Source organism: Numida meleagris, chromosome Z, assembly GCF_002078875.1.
Source record: "Numida meleagris isolate 19003 breed g44 Domestic line chromosome Z, NumMel1.0, whole genome shotgun sequence".
NCBI lineage: Eukaryota > Metazoa > Chordata > Aves > Galliformes > Numididae > Numida > Numida meleagris.
The window spans coordinates 62,458,381-62,476,924 of record NC_034438.1 but is presented as its reverse complement, the minus strand read 5'-3'; the positions used below and the strand labels follow the sequence as shown (position 1 = coordinate 62,476,924).

Below are 18,544 nucleotides of genomic sequence, written 5' to 3'. Positions count from 1 at the left end.
GCCTTGTTATTTGTACATGATTTATCTCCTCCTCCTACCATGGTTTTTGAATCCTAAATTCTTCCTAAAAACATTCTAAGTGGTGTTAACCTTAAGTTTTAAGCTGAAATACAGTTAGCTCTTTGCTAATTTGTGATGAAATTGTAACGTGTAATCAGGAATGCTAGAAGTACCTAGTGACTTGTTCCAGCCAAAGTTCATTCTGGTGCTCACAGCAGACACTTTATGTGAAGTTCCTTTTATTGTTTAGAAATGCAATTTGTTAGTCTAAGTTGATCAGTATTGTGGTTTAATTGACCATCAGAAGTAGTTAATTTATGTTATTGACAATGCAGTTCTTGTTTAGCTGTTAATACAGCCTTGTGCTTGAAAAACAAGTCTTATATTCATGTATTTTGCTGCTTTTTGTCTAGACAGTGTACAGAATTCAAGGGAAAGGCATTTTTTAAGCATAGCTGTGTAAAGGTCAGGCAGTGTGGGCAACTGCAGATAAAACTTCTGCTGAGCTTGCTTCTTGGGAAGCCAGTGATATCTAAATTTATCTCTCAGTATACATAAGCAAAGACCTCACCACTGCTACTGCTTGAAGAACAGGGTTCCCTCAGGGCTGCTGATTGTAGAATCACAAAATCACAAAGGTTGGAAAAGACCTCCAAGATCATCTAGTCCAAGTGTCCACCTATCACCAATATTTCCCACTGAACTGTGTCCTTCAGTACAAAATCTACATATTCCTTGAACATCTCTGGGGATGGTGACTTCACCACCTCCCTGGGCAGCCCATTCCAGTGCCTGATCAATCTTTCAGAGAGGAAATTTTTCTTAATATCCAACCTAAATCTCCCCGGGTGCAACTTGAGGCCATTCTCTCTAGTCCTCTTGCTAGTTACATAGTAGAAGAGGCTGAACCCCATCTGTCCACAACCTCCCTTCAGATACTTGCTGAGAGAAATAAGGTCTCCCCTGAGCCTCCTCTTCTCCGGACTGGACAATCCCAGTTCCCTCAGCCACTCCCCATAAGACTTGTGCTCCAGACTCCTCACAGCTTCCTTGCCCTTCTCTGGTCATGCTCCAGGGCCTCCACATCTTACTTGTAGTGAGGGGCCCAAAACTGAATGCAGTACTGGAGGTGTGGCTTCACCAGTGCTGAGTACAGAGGGATGATCACCTCCCTGCTCCTCCTGGCAACAGTATTTCTGATATAAGCCAGGATGCCACTAGCCTTCTTGGCCACCTGGGCACTCTGCTGGCTCATGTTCAGCTGAGCATCAACTTAATCCCTCAGATCTGTTTCTTCCTGGTTACCTAGTGCTACACTTCAGATGGAAAGTGAGATAGAGCTTTTAGGGGTTACCACCTGCCCAAGCATTATTTTATTCAGTGCACGCAGTCCCTTTTCTCATTCACTGCTCTTGTCCTTAAAGTAAAAAAGGCCCCAGACAATGGAACACCACAAAACAAACTGTTCAAATGTTCTAGACAGCATGAGGTATTCTCTATGAAAGTACTGTATACCAACATTAACTTCAGAATTGGCTGCTGCTTCGTTATTCTGTGGAGCAAATTACAAAAGGTTGTTATAACAGTTGTGAATACAGTGGCATTCATTATTGTCAGGCTAGACTATGTAAAAATATATGGGTTTATTTGTGAGGTCTTTTGTCAGCTGCAGACTGGTAAGTTGCTCTGGTATTGTATGGGTAAAAAAAAAAACACATGAATCACTGTAGCATCATAAACTTAGTTCTCTTTAGTGTTCATTTTTAAAATTAATTTCTTTAATTGTTGGTGGCATTCAGTGCAGTTAATGTGTTGCAGTGGAGCCTGGTAGCATTCTCTCAAGTGGCAGTCTTCCAACTGAGTATTGATTATTTTGAATCATATTCATATTCATTATCATATTACAAGCTGGGGAATGCAAGTTAGTATACTAATTTTGTCCAGCTTTCTGACACTTAGTTTCTTATGTAGGGACTATTCAAATATATTTGATCGTTGACACTTTTACTTAAACCTTAATTATTTTAATCCAATTTTTTGTTTGAAAACATCAGCAGTTCTCTGAAAAATTGTATTTGTGGAGGAAAGCAAAGCACGCTTATTTCCCCTGTCCCCACCCAAACTGGCTACATAACGTTGCTAAGTATCTCAGAAAATATGCCATTGATAGTAAAAAGATTCCGTTGTGTCTGTAACAGGTGACTGGAAAATGGAGAAAACTCTGAACAGAATTCATCCAGTTTCTGATCCAGAAGCAGTATATTTTCTACAAGTATCTTGGGAAAAAGATTTAAGGAGTGGCTTTGGTATAATACTTACTGATGGTGAACATGCATGGACTGGGACAGGTAATTAGAAATTTAAATTATTTTAAATTATACTGTTCTTTTTTTTTTACTATTGTTAAATACTTTCTAGTCTGTGATCCACAACTTGCATCAAAAAGATTTTATAAGTATCATCTGAGTGATGGAGGGGGTTGGTTTTATGGTCTTCTGGGTTGTGTTCAGATACCTTTGAAATCTGGAAAATGTAGATGTCAAAACTGATACTAATCTAGTAGCATATAGGTACGGAATGTTTTATTCGTGCTTACTAATACAATTTCTTGCAGTGATATTGCAGCACCGTGTATCTGTCTTCAGATTCTTGAATAAATGTGTAATACAGGTGACATTTGTGAATTGCAGTTCATGAAGCGTTTATTTGCAGCTATTTTCTTAACAGGTTTGATAAGATATTCATAGTTAAAGGTAACTGTACTTGGTGCTCACTGCATTTTTGAGAATGTTAAAGGACCAGAATTTTTTTCCCAGTGGTAAATGACTAGAAAAGAAACGTTGCCTGTGGGATTTTTTCCCACACGGAAATGTGAATAAGATTGTGGATTTCTTAGTGTGTGTGTGGTTTCTCTCATTCATGCCTAGTGAAAGAAGGAAAGATTTGTGTGTTCCTTTAGACATGTGTTGGATACTTGGTCCAAAGCACTTCTCTCAGTGGCAGAAATGTTTCAGAGGAAGGAAAGAATGACATGTTTTACACTGCAAAACACAGGCAAAAACATTTTCCTGACTCTTTTTTCTAAATTATGAGAACATTTATCTGTGTTGTTTCTTCTTTTTCTGTGTGTGTTGGACCTTGTTTGTGTTTGGTACTTGCATAATCCAAGCCTCTCAAATAGGCCCGTCATTTTACAGTGATTTATCTATTACCTTGTGTATTACAAGAAGCTTAATAATTCCTTAGCTTTCTCTTTCTTTTCAAACCTAGGAAACGACACAAACTTAAAATGTGTGTATGTATGCACTAGATCTTCTTAGTCACAGTTCTTTTAACATTTAAAATATTCTAGTGATTAAGAGTTCCTACATAGGCCAAATACATGTATTCAAATATTGGCTCCCTGTTGTCTAGTATGAAAGTTTTTTTTAATTTTACAGTAGAATATTCAAAGTATTTGTTTTCATAATAATAGCAAGGGTGTTAACATTAAATGAGTATTCCAGTACTTCTTTTTAAAAGCTTTTGTTTTCCCTGTTATACTAAGGGAAGTATTTAACTTTAAAAAAATAAAAAAACAGCTTAAGATTCACAAAAGTGTTGATTCTTAAATCGATAATTTTTGTTAGTAAAACCGAGTGTTACTTTAGCAGGAAGAGTGTAGGAAAAGATATGTACGCGCAGTTCTTGTTTCATTAACTTCCTACATCTGGCAGAACTGCTGGATGTTAACTTCCCGCAAGAGAGGACCAGTGAAGGCAAGGTTACTTCACACTATTAAATGAATGGGAAGAAGGAACAGTTTAGCATGAGCACTGCGTACTCATACAAAGGAGAAAGCTTTTATTCCTTTTCCCAGAATCAGATGAATTTCTAAGTAATTCATATGAGATTCATAGTCTTTCTAGTAATTTAACTGGGAGTTGAAATTCTTGTGCACAAGGCTTTCCTGCTGCATCTATATGTCTTCATGCACTCACTGTTGCTTTTGATCACTTTTTCTAAATTATTATGTCATGCTTGCAACTGCCTAGATACCAGATTCAAAATCTGGGAGAACAGAGAGCAGCGGTCAGAAAATTCTTGCTGTGGGAAATGTGTTTTGGATTTCTTATGCTGTGGATTATTTTGTTTGGCAAGACCTACCAGGAAATGAATGAGAGTTGCTGATAGACTTGTCTTTTATGGTTCCTGTATATTTAGAATGATGATGAAAAGTGATGGGAGTCTTATTTAGAAAACAAAACGTAGTAAAGTCTTTAGGAGAGGAGAAGCACACTAATATAGATCATGATCTGCTGTATTCACTTGGTATTAAATTAAAGAACTGCAGGAAGAAGCATTTCTAAATTTGATGTCTCTCTACAGATTGAAACTATCAGATAAAAAAAAAAAAACAAAAGATAAAGGAATACACTGCAAGTACATGCACAGCAACTGGGGAAAAAAATAAATAAATCCTGGTGCTTTAGCATTTCTGTTTTTTTTTTTTGTACTTGCTTGACCGATGATGTAAGCCCCATTCTTCACTGGCTTGCAAACTCATTTATTTATTTGTACCTATCAGTAATTCCACTCTGTCACTTCGTACATGAACATAAAAAGCTCTGCTTTCAGTTTTAAAAAGGAAAAACAGTTATTAAAATCTTAAGTCTTCCTAATGACATTTGGTTTATGCTTAAAATATTTTATTAAATCTTACAAAATGCTTTTACTACTTCATCTATAGAGACTTCAGAGTTGTGGCTGAGTTTGAACGTGACTGACTTGGCTTAGAATCAGGTAGGGCAGAATTGGTAACATGTACAGTGGCTAGTGTGAGTTTACAGCTTTGGCTGCAGCACTGTATGTGATGGTATCAAGACTTGTTCTGAAAATCATGCCTGTCAGTCTTAATGTGTGAGGATTAATACTCAACTGATTTTGACTTCACGTTGGCTTGTTTGTAGGTCTTTCCATGTTTGTGGTGCTGCATGCTATTTTCTCACTTGTTCATGTCACCTGTATGCCACCTGCAGATGTATCTGGTTGTTATGCAGCAATGCAGCTGAACGCTTATACAGTGTGGCTTTTCACACGAAGTCCAGTTCGTAGGACGAGTACCAGCTGGCAGTATATGTGGCCTTCTTAGTTTTTCTCATGCATTAGGAAGAGGTTTGACATATTGGAAAAAGAGACAGTTGAGATGTCCTTGCAGTGGGTGGGAAAAATAAAAAATCAGTTACTTCCTTCTGTCTTCCCCTCTTTTTCCTGCCTTTCTCTTTCTTGTTCCCTTTCATAACGACATCTAAGCCCAGACTTAGCAGAATGTGGGCGACAGCCCTCTTCATTCTGCTTGAATTCATATTATTGTATTGTGGAAACAAATTTGAAAAGTGTAGTGGTAAAGTAAGTAAAACCATATTCTTAAAACAATGATGATATGATTTTAATCTGTAGCTTATCATGTGTCTCAGTACTTCAGTGCCCTAAAGCTCAACAACATTAGGCTGTATACAAAACTATGTATGACTGTCTATTATATCTTCTGTAACAGACAGCAAAATACAATCTCTATTTCAGGAAGCATTCTTTCAGGAAGGACACATATTTTGAGTTTTCAGATCAGTAGGGTTTTGCATTTTATAGCCCTCTGTCTCCTGACCAGTTTGTCCTAGCCTCCTCACTTTTTTTTTTACCCAAATCTCTCTAATATAAATAGTTCAACTTGAAACGTAGGGACAGAAGCATCTTCTCCAACCTAGAAGTGCTGATAATGAGAGTAATTTATTTCTAGTGTTCTCATTCATGCTCTGCAGCACTCGTGTATAAAAAATTGTTATGTTTAGGCCTTTATGTTAAGCTAATATGAATGTGACAGATTTTCAGTTTTCTCTTTCAAAGTGGGGAAGAGAATACTCAACCAGTTAAAGTATACAGGGAAGTTTATGACAAAATTCAGACTGACATGTCTGTGACTTTTCACATCTGAGTGTGACAAAGAGTGACTTAGTTATATTTGTCAAGCCCCAATCAGTTATTTATTTACTTTTCTTAAATACAGCTCTGAGGCAGTTCAGTTCCTATGCATACTTTTCGCTTTCTAGCTTTTATGTATTTGAAACTGCCTAAGGAAAAATGCTTGGTGCTAGGGGACAGCTAATTTGATTCTGACACTAATGTATCATTTTAACTGAGTATATCTCTGGGCTCAAATTTTCCACAGATGACAGTAGTTTGTCCTTGTATCAACTATTTATTTGCTTGTGGTTGTGACATTAGTGTGCTGTCTTCTGCCACCTTTATCTCCTTTTTCACCTGCCTGTTGGCTTTTGTCTTACAAGGTAACAAACAGACGCATTAATGACTGACCTGCCTTATCAGATTTTAGAGCCATACAGTAATTAGTTCTTTTTCATGTGGACAAATAATCAATGTCTTTGTGAATAGATAACCTTTCTAACTAATAATCCTGTACCATACGGTGATCTTTTGTTAAAAACAAAACAAAGAAAAACCCACAATACAACCCTTCCATTCCTCCCTTCACTCCTTCAACAATTAAAAAAAAATCCTTCACAAAAAAATAAGTTAAATCTAAGATTAGGAAGCTGCACAATTTACATATTCTAAGATGTGTATGTGGAGCAAAATCTACTATCTATGGACAAGGAGGAACTGACTGGATATGTAAAAGTTGAGAATAGTCTCTGCTTGCAGTGATTATTGGCTTTTGGCTCAGGATCCTGAGTACAGAGTGAAAAAGTTCATGACCCTAGCTTACAGAAAAGCAAACTTTGACCTGTTCCAGTATCAGTTAAAAGGAATTCCATTTAATACAGGTATGGAGAAGAGAGAGATGTTTGATGTTTCAAGGATCCAATGTTTGATTTCAAGCTTCCAAGCTCAACAATTATTTATTTCAATGGAATGTGATATGAAGCAGAGGGGTCAGAAGCCCTGAATGCATGAGGAAGGAAATCCTTACTAAACTCTCAACATAAAAAGCAAATTTACAGGATGTGGATGCATGGGCAGGTGACTATGGACAGCTATAAAGACAGTGTCTAAGCATACAGGGATAGGGCTAGCAAAGTCAGGACCCACCTGGAGTAGCGTGACACAAGGGATGTGAAAGGCATCTAGGGCTTCTTCTGGTTTATCTGCAGCAAAATCAAATTGAGGGAAAGCCTGCTTTGGAATGAGACAAGGAAAGTGGTGACAAAAAGCGTGGAAAAGACTGATGTACTACTCAGCATTAGAGGAGGACTGGACTAGAGAATATCTTAGGAAAGTGGACTTATACAAATCTTTGGGACCTGATGGACAGAGACCATATGTGCTGAGGGATCTGGTCCATGTCACTGTGAGGCCAGTCTTGATATCTTCACAGGATGGCAATGAAAGGAGACTTGTTAGGTCTAAAAGAAATGTCTCCTCCACCTTCTGGAAATGTGATGGTCTGGATCTGGATAACTAGAAGGTAACTAGCCAGAGGGTGTTAGAACAATAATCCAGGAGCCCATTTCCAAAAATATTAAGGATGAGAAGATAAGTACTCAGCGTGGACTTACAGATGGGAAATCATTCATGATCCACTTGAGAGCTTTCTCTAATCTAATGGTTAGCTTGTTGAAGGAGTAGAGGGATGTGAACGTTGTTCGTATTGAATTTAGCTGGCAAGGCATTCAGTGCTGCATCCTGTAACATCCCCATGGTGAAGTGCAAACTAAATAAGTGAAATGGTGAATGTAGAAATGGATTGAGCTCAGCCAGCTCAAAGAGTAGAGTTTTTGAAGGGTTGTGATCAGTGGCATGGAGTCTAACTGGAGGCTCTGTACCCTGAGTGTTGTTAAAGAATCCTATGCTGTTAACATCTTTATTTATCACTTGGATGATGACGTGCTGCATCCTTAGCAAGTTTTCAGATGATGCAAAACTCATAGGAGAGACTGAGGTACCAGAATATTTATGTTTCCATTTATAGGGCCTTGGATGGGCTGGGGAATTGGGCTGACAAAAACTTCAAGAAATTCAGCAAAAGGAAATGCAAAGTTCTACATCTGTGGAGGAATAAGGCCCTGGTCTGCACTGGTGCCTGTGTTGATTGGTAGATACTTTGTTTAAGTGTTGAATATGGTCCAACCTTGTAGCAAGTAGCACCATCAGTTTCCTGGGCAGCATTAGAAGGAGTGCTGCCAGTAGGTCAAGGGTGATCATCCTTTTTCTCTGCTCAGCACTGGGCAGATGTGGTACTGTGTACAGTTCTGGGCTCCCCAGTAGCAGACATGAACTTCATTAGCATACAGGAGTCGAGTAGAAGCTGCTGAAGATGATCGAAAGACTGGAGCTTGTGTCATACTAGGAGAAGATGGGAGAGCTGGGACTGTGCAGCCTGGACAACAAAATGCTTAGGCGATTGCATTAACGTGTGCTAGCACTGGTGGGAAATAGTAAAGATGACAGAGTAAAGCTCTTCTCAGTAGTATCCACTGGCAGAACATGAAGTAATAGGCACAGTTTAAAATACAAGGAATTAAATCTTTTTTTTACTGTAGGAGTGGCCAAACACCAGAACAGCTTGTCCAGAGAGTTAGTCCTTGGAGTTATTCAGAATGCAGCTGTACATGGTCCTGAGCAACCTCTGTAATTGACCGCTCTTTGAGCAGTGGGATTGGACTAGGCAATCTCCCAGAAATACTGAAATATGTGAGGGTATGACTTCCCACCAAATAATTATACATTTACCCCTCTCCTGTATTTTTAGATGATGGATAAATTTGATAAGTGCTGCCTTCTTTGCACTATGAGATTAACTGCTGTGTCTAGATGAAAATAGAAGAAAAATGAGGCAATTTAAACAAGCTCATTTTGGCTTGAAATGCTGCTCTATTTCCATCAGTAGAACTTCAATATATGTGCAAGTTTACGTCTCAAAATGAAATTATATTCAGATGCACTTGTATAAGGAAGAAATATTGTTACAGGGCTTTTTTTTAAAGTAATTTGTAGTTGTGTTAAGAAAGTGGTTTTGCTTTGCTTTGTTTTTTTTCAGGCTGTCACAAACTAATCTCCTTTTTCATATTTTGCTCTCTCAAATACTGAACAAATGCTAGAGAAGTCTAAGAGCAAGCTAGGATAAATGACAATCTAGAGCAATCTTCCTTAGAACATTGGTCAGAAGTGAAGGAAACACTGCTGTCTATCGAGTAAATAATTGAAAATTCTATATAAAAGACTATCCATTAAAGCATGCACTACATTATGGAAATACTGTCGTAACATAGTCTTTGCTTGCTTCTGCTAAAGAAACTGTATTCACTGAGTTCATTTTTCTATATAACATATGATCTCTAAATGTACTGTGGAAGCAGTTTTCAGAATAAACCATAAAGGAGGAAAAAATACTGAGGGCTCAGATGGTAAAATTAATAACGTTCTTTTTCTTCCTGGTTAGAGAAGGTAAGACTTGGTGAGTTGCTTTTCAGTTTGAGGGTTAACTGAAAGAAGATTTAAGAAGAAATAAATACATTAGCAGATGGAAAAGGCCATCATGGTTGTTAAGGACTGTACATCTTTATTGGCCTGTTTTGCTCTGAATTCAGTTGTTCTTTGTTTACAAAAGAGTGGAATAAAATTTTCATAATAGACTCTACCTAATGCAAAGTGGATTCACATCTCCCATTTAGTGGGTCATGTATTTAAACAGCACAGACTGGTTTCACCTGCATATTCATTTGTAAATTGACAATTTACTTTGTTGTAAGGTTACCAGTAAAAGTTTGAAAAAAGTGGATTAAAAATATGCAAGGTGACAGTTGTCTATCTACTGCCTGGGCTTGACAAACATTCAAAGAAAACCAATAGAATGCATGAGTGTTTGTCTCTAGGGGTATATAAATATAAGTACAAGGTCACATGAATATTAATTTCTCTTTTTTTTGTGCTAGTGACTGAAGCTGAAATTTCTAGGGAGGCTGCTGACATGGAAATGAATAGAGAAAAATATGTTGAAGAACTGAAGAAAGCATTGATATTTGTAGAAGAATCAGCTGGCAAATACAACTTTATTGTTTCAGTGGATGAAGAAAATACACAGTGTCAGTTCTCCTATGAAAGAAATCTGAGAGATGGCTCTGTAAGTATGATTAAATGTTTAAATTTGACTGTTAAACTATTCAAAGAACTTTATTGGTATGTTTCTATATTTTAATTATTTAAATTCAAATATAATTATGATACTTATTTCAGATTGAACAAATATGTTGACTTCCACTTCGGTTTAAATTAGAAATAAACTTGTAGTTTCCTGTCAAAACCTACCAACAGAACTATTTCTTTGATACATCTATCTTAAATGTAACAGAACAAGAGTATTGTTTTTCTAGTTTAAATTGATTTTCTGTGTTCCATAAGTTGCATCTTTGTTTTTACCTCCTAACTTGGGAAATAGGTTTTGCTCCCTCTTCGAATTTAGGCCTCTAGTGCTTTTCTACTTCTTATTTCTTTTTTCCTTTTTGCTTTACACTTGCCTAAAAATAATAATAATAATAATAATAAAAAGAGTAAGCTTGCTTTCAAATGAGAAAATGTATTTTTCAAATACTTTTTTTATTACTTTAAATATTTTGAAACCTAACAATAAAATGGTTTCCTGCTTAGAACCACATTAAATTGTGACTTGGTTTCTTGGCTGCAAGGGAAAGGATTCTTAAAGCAAGAAACAAAGTAGTGTTGTCTGTATCTGCAGATACCATTGGCTGTTTCAGATTGGGATTTGATGATGAAACTTTTCTTGAGAAGCTTGTCTAAGGACGTCCTGCTCGCACCTACCCTTTTTTCTCTGGAAGTAAATGCAATGCTATTGCCAAGTTCTGTCACTGCTTCATTAGTGCTGGGATAGCTGTTGAGATGACTGACTTCTCAGCCACATCAGTGAAATCATTTTGATTGCTAGGACAGTTAGATCTTCTGACTGGACTATGGGCCTAATTGCATTCAGGTCACTGTTCTTCAATCAGTTCATTGGCATTATTAAGGGATTAGAAAATTATGGGGAAAGAACAGAAACAAGATTGAAGATAGAGAAGACCAGCAGTGTCTTTGGGCAGATCTTTCATTCCTGCAGGAAAGAAGTCCATGATGGAGTTATTCCCAGAAGGAAATTATCTATGCATTTTCCTACCTTTTTTTTTTTTCTTAAAAAAAAAAAGGTTTCTGCTTCAGACTATTGAGGCATACCTTGCTCTTCCTTTGATTAATTTTGTCAGGTATCAACTTTTAAGAAACTAATGTGTAACAAAGAAACCAACCCTGAAGGAGCTACTTTGTCTGAAGTAATTCTGTTGAAGATGCAAGTATTCTTTTCTCAAAATTGGAAATAAATTAAGAATGCAACATGGGAATGGTTACAAACCTGAAATGGGAGTATATTTCATGTATGTTGTGTCTTTTAGGTGAGATAAGGAAAAGTTTCCTGTAAAGTGAGGGCCATTTGTGCTACCTAATCTGTAGCAGCTAACTTAAGTGCTTCAGAAGCCAAGCTCAGAGTCTTAACTACACTTTAGTAAGTGAAGAAAGAGATTCAGTGGAATGAAGTTAGGCCTCTTGAAGAACTGATTCATTATAGGCAAGGCTTTTTCCTCATACAGTTTAGAAAATTTCAGGGACAGTTTGTCTCTTGATTAAGGTGCCAAAAATTAAGTGACACAAGTCTTTCAATCTGTATTATCATTTCTTCTGTGTATTTACCCAAGACCTAATGGGCTCTGTATCTCTTTCTTGGCACTTCTTGTACACACACCGGTCTCATAGCTGTTCACAAAAACTCTAGGCTTAAATATGTGTACTACATACTATATTGCAGCCATATTATAACGTTAGGACCGAAATTTAACTTAGAAAATAAAAGCAGTAATTTTAGCAATCTTGTTTTTTTTGTCTGTGTCACACATAATATATTCTAAATACCAGACTGATGAAATACATACTATATTTTATTAAGGGAAAATATCTTCATATATGTGGGCCACCTAATATGTTTCCATCAATTAAGGCTTATGAGAAATTTAATTCACATGAAAACATCTTTATGTCAGTTTAGGAAAATATCTGGCCAAAGTAATTGAAAATAAAGTGTCCTGATTGCTATATGTGCTTTTGAGCTTGGGTATCAAAAGAGTAGTTTGGGGAAAAAATGTAATTTCTTGGGTGAAAACACCTTTTTTTTCCCTCTGTACTATACTAATGCTACCATTTAAATTGCCAGAGCCTTTGTCAGAATTATAAATAACTTTCATGTATATTATAGGATATGTTTCAAATGCTTTCTGAAGTCTCTGAGAAAGTATTCATGCTGTATATCTTTTGACATCAGATTAGGAAATAATCTTCTTGGGGTCTGTACATCCTGAGGGCTGAAATTCACTTAAATGTATTTTTGCTGCAAAGGAAACCTAGAGAGACTTCCTGCAACTTAAACACAGAATTTTAGTCATGTTTGTTTCTTACCAGCAGTTATTTTTCTAAACAAATGTATATCTACATCTTTTGTTTAGTCATTATGAATATATTCTTTTTCCATATTTCAGCAAATGTTTATATATACAAACTAAAAGCTTCCTAGTATTGAGAAGAGTAATTTTTTTTTTTTAGTGGGGGATGTGGTGAAGCAGTTGATTGAGGTGCATAACTAACAAAAGAAATGCAGTACTATTACAGTCAAGCGTAAAGATTTGTTAGTCTTTGTGTTCTTACATAAAAACGTGATCATGAAGGAAAAGCAATCAATTATTTCCAATTTTGACAGCAGTTCACATAATACTTTCTACTTCTACTAAAGTTTTCTACTTCTCTCTTACCTCATATTATCAATCTCCATTGAGAGAAAAGTCTATTGAACTATCAGAAATAATTAGAATTAATATTCTTAAGTCAATATAGTTTTTATGATTTGATACATAATAAAGGGAGAAATTCTGGGGAAGTATGAGTGAAGATGTAGTTGATTGGATCTTGGAATACTGAATTTTTTCTTAGTTTTAATGATATACTTGACACTCTTAAGTTTAAAGAAAAACTGAAAAGGGTTGATATAATTTGTGAACTATAAAAAGAATATTAGCTCATGCAGCTGCTATTGCTATTTTTTTCACCTACTGAATATACAAATACTTATTTTCATACACTGGGAAAATCCTCATCTCTTTTGTTAGAGGTACCTGAATACCTGTATACACAAAATTTATTTTAGTTACTTTTCATGAAATCTACAAACAGCATGATATTGATTACTCACCGTGACCTATGCCCACCTTTGCCAGTAATTTCCAATGCAGTGCTTTGCTACAGTACTCCGTCCCATGTGGATAAACCTCTAATTCTTATCAAAAATTAAGTGTAGAGTTCCTTTTAAAAAAAAAAAAATCTTTTGCCTTTTTTATTATGAATATGTCATAGGTTCAGTTGAGTTATGGCCTGGTGACTTATAGAAATGGTATACGTAGGTCTTACTTATTTCCATGGTAACTACAACAGATTGAAAGAGCACAATAAAACTATTTGTTAGAGCAAATTCTAAGCTAGAACAAAACGTTATTTTTCAACATAGTCACTACCATTGTCTATGCATTTTTGCCAGCAGTGAACGAGAGCCTGCATGTTGCTCTCATAAAATAAATAAATCTGCACCAGTGGAAGTGACCTGCTGTCACCACTGCTGAAACACACCACCCACTGCCTCGCTGTGCCACTGTACTCACATCCACAATTCGGTCTCCATAAATGTTCAGCAAGTGTTGATGAATGTCAATGGGTACATTTTTTTTCCTGCATAGAGGAATTCAATGACACACCTTTACATCGTCCATACTTCCATGCCAGACACCATTGTCACAGGTTGCCCCTCTGCTGCCATTTGTCTATGGCAACAACATGTTACAGGATAGTGGTGAGAAGGTTCAGCCTCTACTGTCATACCAGCATCTGCCTCTGTTGTGGGCCAGCATCATAACATAGGAGTCATTACTTTCAGAGCATCCCTCCCTCAGTGTACAAATAATAGCTGGCTGAAAAGTCTGTGAGGCTTAGATCTGTGACATGTATAACCGAACTGGAATGAGCATGTTAAAAGCAGCTCAAATAATTCATGGTGGAGGCCAAGGAGACAAGTAACAGTTAGGGAGTACAAGAAAGCAAGCTGTACGGTGGTAAATGTTTGTAGTTTGTAAGACTAATTGCTACTTTTTCTGTATCCTTGTTAAGAAAATTCATACTTATTTTTAGATAATAGACCTTAAACGAATAATCTGAAATTAAAAAAATTTAATGCATTTATTGTTCACAGTAGCTACAAATAACGTAGTGTTTTTTTTATTACTTCAATTTGCAGAAAGTGACTGAGAAAACAGAAAATAGCAATGAAGTACAACTGTCTTTTTACATACAATAACCACATGGTGAAAACATATTGCTGCAGCTTTGTACACCATCACTGTGTATTTGTTGTTCCCTGTCTTCTTTTTGCAAAGATCTGCATATGTGGAGTATATTTTGTATACAATTAGCATGTATACTACTATACTATACTACTAGGAACTTAGATAACACTCAAAATTTGTCATAAAGACAAAAGTTTTCATATGGCAGGTGATAAATCTGCCATGGTTTACTAGTTCCATCAGAATTTAGTGTTTAAAACATTAAAGCTAAAAAAGCTTTTCAAAAGCATTGTAGAACAGTAATTTAATGATTGCCTGATGTAAAGTTAGTTATGCCAACAGTGTTCTTCAATTTTTATCCTGATGAGCTGCTTTTTCGGTTTGGTAGTTATATGTAACTATATGGTCTGTATGCATGTGTGCATATATATATATTCACACACAGGTAATGTCAGGAGCTTAATGAAAGTTTAAATCTGCAATACTCTGTTCTTTTGCGGTTGTTGTTATTTGTTCTTAGTTGTGTGCAGATCTGTTTTCCAGTCCTCCGATAATGCTGTCTCTTGATGACTTTTACTAGTGACTAGTCATAGTCACTTGATGATGATAAAACGTGCTAGATAGTGAAATTTACTTCCCATAAGTGTAGTAATATCTGTTATTCTCAAATTATTTTTACTAATTTTGGTAGCAGTTTGTGAAGGATCTACCTCGCTAAAATAAAAGTGCCAAAACTATGTTGGGTGGTCTACAGGAGTCCAAAGAAGAATAATGAAGTGGTGTTAAGCAGAGGAAAAATGTAGGCATATTATTAGGAAATACTTTCTAATGTTGAAATTTGTTTAACAGTTGAAGCATTGGCCAGAGGAAGTGGTAGCAGCCCCATTGCGTCAGTCACTTAAAGCTGCACTGGACAAAGAAATGGAAAATGCACTGTAAGAAATTATGCTGTATTGGCAGTAGAATGTATTAGATGACCTAATAGGTATTTTCCACCCCTGAAACCTGTAAGTCTCTGCTTGCTTGCCCAGGCTATAATACACATGAACTCTGCCAGCCTGTGATGCAGTGAACGTCTTTACTATGGAAGTAGTATTTACATCCTGCCTAAGCCATCACACACACACGAAGATTGAAGACCTATAGGGTAGAGAATGTAGTTTCTGCAAGTTGCCTCATGAAAACAGGTTTATCATCCCCCTTCAAGTGCCATAGTTTGTTCAAAGCTTGTTGTGCCTTTTGTTGTCTGGATGGAAAGTTTGACAGCAGTTAAGACTGATTCTCCACTGTAACAATAAAGGTTGGTATTTTAAACATTTCATTGAGGAAAACTTACAAACAAGCCCTTAAGGATTGTTGTTTTTTTTTCCCAGTTGATAGAGAAGAATAATTATTCTTTATTTGCTTACGGAAGTAAATAAGTTCAGAGTTATAAACTTGTCTGCAGATTACTTCTTCCTCTGTAATGCTGGATGCTTAAGTTTGGAGTTCCGCCTGTTATCCAGAGCCCTGTTTTGAAGGCCAAGGAGATATGCAGCAGCTTAGGGGGTATAAGAAGGCAAGCTGTATCCAGATGTAAAATTCTTGTGACCATTTTTTTTTGCTTTTGCAGTCAGCATAAGTATGTACCAGGGGAGTCATATACAGCATCTGCAGTGTCATTCTGCTATCTGTGATCTAATTCACCTGTTGTTTTGTTGATAAACAGGTAGGTTCCTCCCATGAACTGAAGTTCATCACCAAAACTAGATGCTTGAAAGCGCATTATTTCAATCACTCCACTACCTTTCTGGTTGAGTGAAGTTGAGTGTTATGTATTTTGCATTGTTATGTATTAAGTGTTGTAAAGATTTGCATCATAAGTGAATCTACTTATGTCGTGATTCTTTTGTTTTGAATGGATGGAAAACTTCCACGGGTCATAAAGAATTTATGTCTGATTTAGAGGAAAGATCTATATAGTGTATTTTGTAGTGTTATTGTACCATGTTATTTTAAAAGCATCAGGGTAAGAATCACAATTTAACATAAAGAAAATCCATAAAGATTTTAGCATGTTCATGATTAGGTTTTTTGAAAGAGTGGTAAAAGAAAGAGTTGTAGTTCTAGCTGCATCTCAGCCTTGTGTAACCGAGCCTAAAATGTTGCAGATTTAAAACTTCTGATTTGTTCTGTTCTGTGATTTATCTTCCTTATGACAGGTGGCTTTGCCGCAGGGCATTCAAGCGCTGTCCTCAGGAACTGTTTTTAGGGTGGTGAGGGCAAAGCAGACTGTTAAGAGTCACATTAAAATAACAATAGGTTTGGTATACAGTGGGTCTTGTGTGTCGAGCCAGCTGCAGTGCGAAATGGGCCACACACACAGAGATCTCAGTAAGGGGCCATTGAGGCTCGGCCAGCTAAACTGCTGCCACCTAAACAAACACCATCACAGAGTCAGTGATTTAGAGCTTGATCTAAGTAGGTGACCACTTGGAAGTAAATCTTTCCAAGTACTTTAGCGAGTCACTTCACATATAATAAATAATGGAAATCCGGCAAGATTTTTTTGTTCTGGCATTTAAATTGATTAAATGGCCTTTGATAAACCATTATTTGAGTGCTAGCAGTCTTCTTTCTTACAGTAATGCGACAGGCTCTGTGTCTTTTTTCTTGCCTTTTAAATAAACTTGTAAACAGGGAGGATATTAGCTTAAGAAATTCCACCTTAGCTACAGTACTCCTAGTAATTAGCTGATGGTAGAGATGCAGTTATTTGTCTCTTCAGTTTCCCGTGGATACTTTTCTATGGTCAGTTCCATGAGTTCATTACGAATTTACTACAACTTAAAAATATTCAGAGAAGTTCAGAGTAACCAAAATTTATCACATACAGAATGAGGAAAGTAGAATTGGCAAAGCTCTTCATTCTGTCCAAACTGTCCTGATTCAAGGTTTGAATAGTTACTTTGCTCCAAACCACCAAGGATATGTTGTTTGGATAACAGAGGTCACCGAGAGTTCAGATTTGTTTCCCAGGCAATTCGGCTAACTGCTCTATTAGAAAGGAAAGAGGGAAGCCATACGGGGAGACAAAATGATTAAAAAGTAGCTCAGCGTAAGGGCAGTGGTTCTTCTCTATCACTTACATCTATGTACTTGAGGATTTAAGAGCATGCGCTTGATTGAGTTTCTCGGAAGCTCAGTTTAGGAATAGTGTGTTTATATGCTGTACATAACAAAATGTAAGTGTAGCTATCATGTAATCTTAGGCTTGAGTGCTACCCAATTTTCCCCATCTCACTTGATGCATAACTTTAAGAACTCTTCAGGTCTTGTAAGGTACATTTTAAATATAGTAGATCACTTTCCATAGCCTTTAGGTTGAAAAACAATACAAAGAAAAAAAAAGTCTGCAATTTCAGGTGCAAGTTTCTAGGTCTTTGAATTCTGGGTTGGTATCATTATGTGAGAAACTATTCCATAAAAGAGGATTTGTCTCACTGTCTTGTGTTAGTTTTTAAATCTCAGAGCTCCTGCAAATAGCATTTAACATTTTGTCTAAGATTTTAGTTTCGATTGCTTTGCTTAATATAAAACATAACCAATACTAGTTTGCTCTTCTGTGTTTTCAGAACACAAATCCCTGTTATTCTGCAGGCATTACATCATTAACAATGTGAAGTGTTTCTTTAGCACTTTTGAGCTCCGTTTTTTCTGTTTCGATCATACAAGATGTATGCATATTCCCAGTGCATGATTGACATTTTAGTATTCCAGATCTTTTAACCAGACTTAAACATTTGGAGGAAAGCAAAAAATCTGGAAAAAAAAAAAAAGCAGTAAAGTATGAGTGGAAAAGAAAAGTTACAAAAATCTGTCCTCTGCTCTCCAATAATAACCTGAATTTCTAAGCTAGGAATTACTGCTGAGGAATTTACTTGCAAATAGCATCCATCACATTGTAATCAGATGTGTAAACAGAAGTATTTCATTTTAGCTTTGCATATCTATATTTTATGTATTTGATATAAGCTTTTTATCAGTGGTTTTCATAATTAGATGCAAGCTACCTTGCATAATCTGGTGCAAGAGGGGTGTCTGTATGGATATATAGTGTATTTATATATATATGTAAATTGTAATTG

The 18,544-nt window shown here is 36.4% G+C and overlaps 1 protein-coding gene across 11 annotated transcripts in view; it reads left to right on the top strand.

Moving 5' to 3' along the window:
• Positions 1 to 18,544, top strand: part of XRCC4 (X-ray repair cross complementing 4) — a 179,107-nt gene that overhangs the window by 14,664 nt on the left and 145,899 nt on the right. For all 11 annotated transcript variants that reach the window (XR_002433616.1, XR_002433618.1, XR_002433617.1 and 8 more), the window contains exons 2-3: positions 2,199 to 2,348; positions 9,930 to 10,117. Coding sequence is in view for 8 of the 11 variants with exons in the window: in XM_021381397.1 (XP_021237072.1) it covers positions 2,210 to 2,348; positions 9,930 to 10,117 (327 nt within the window). In the remaining 3 variants the exon portion in view is untranslated. The remainder of the gene's footprint in view (positions 1 to 2,198; positions 2,349 to 9,929; positions 10,118 to 18,544) is intronic.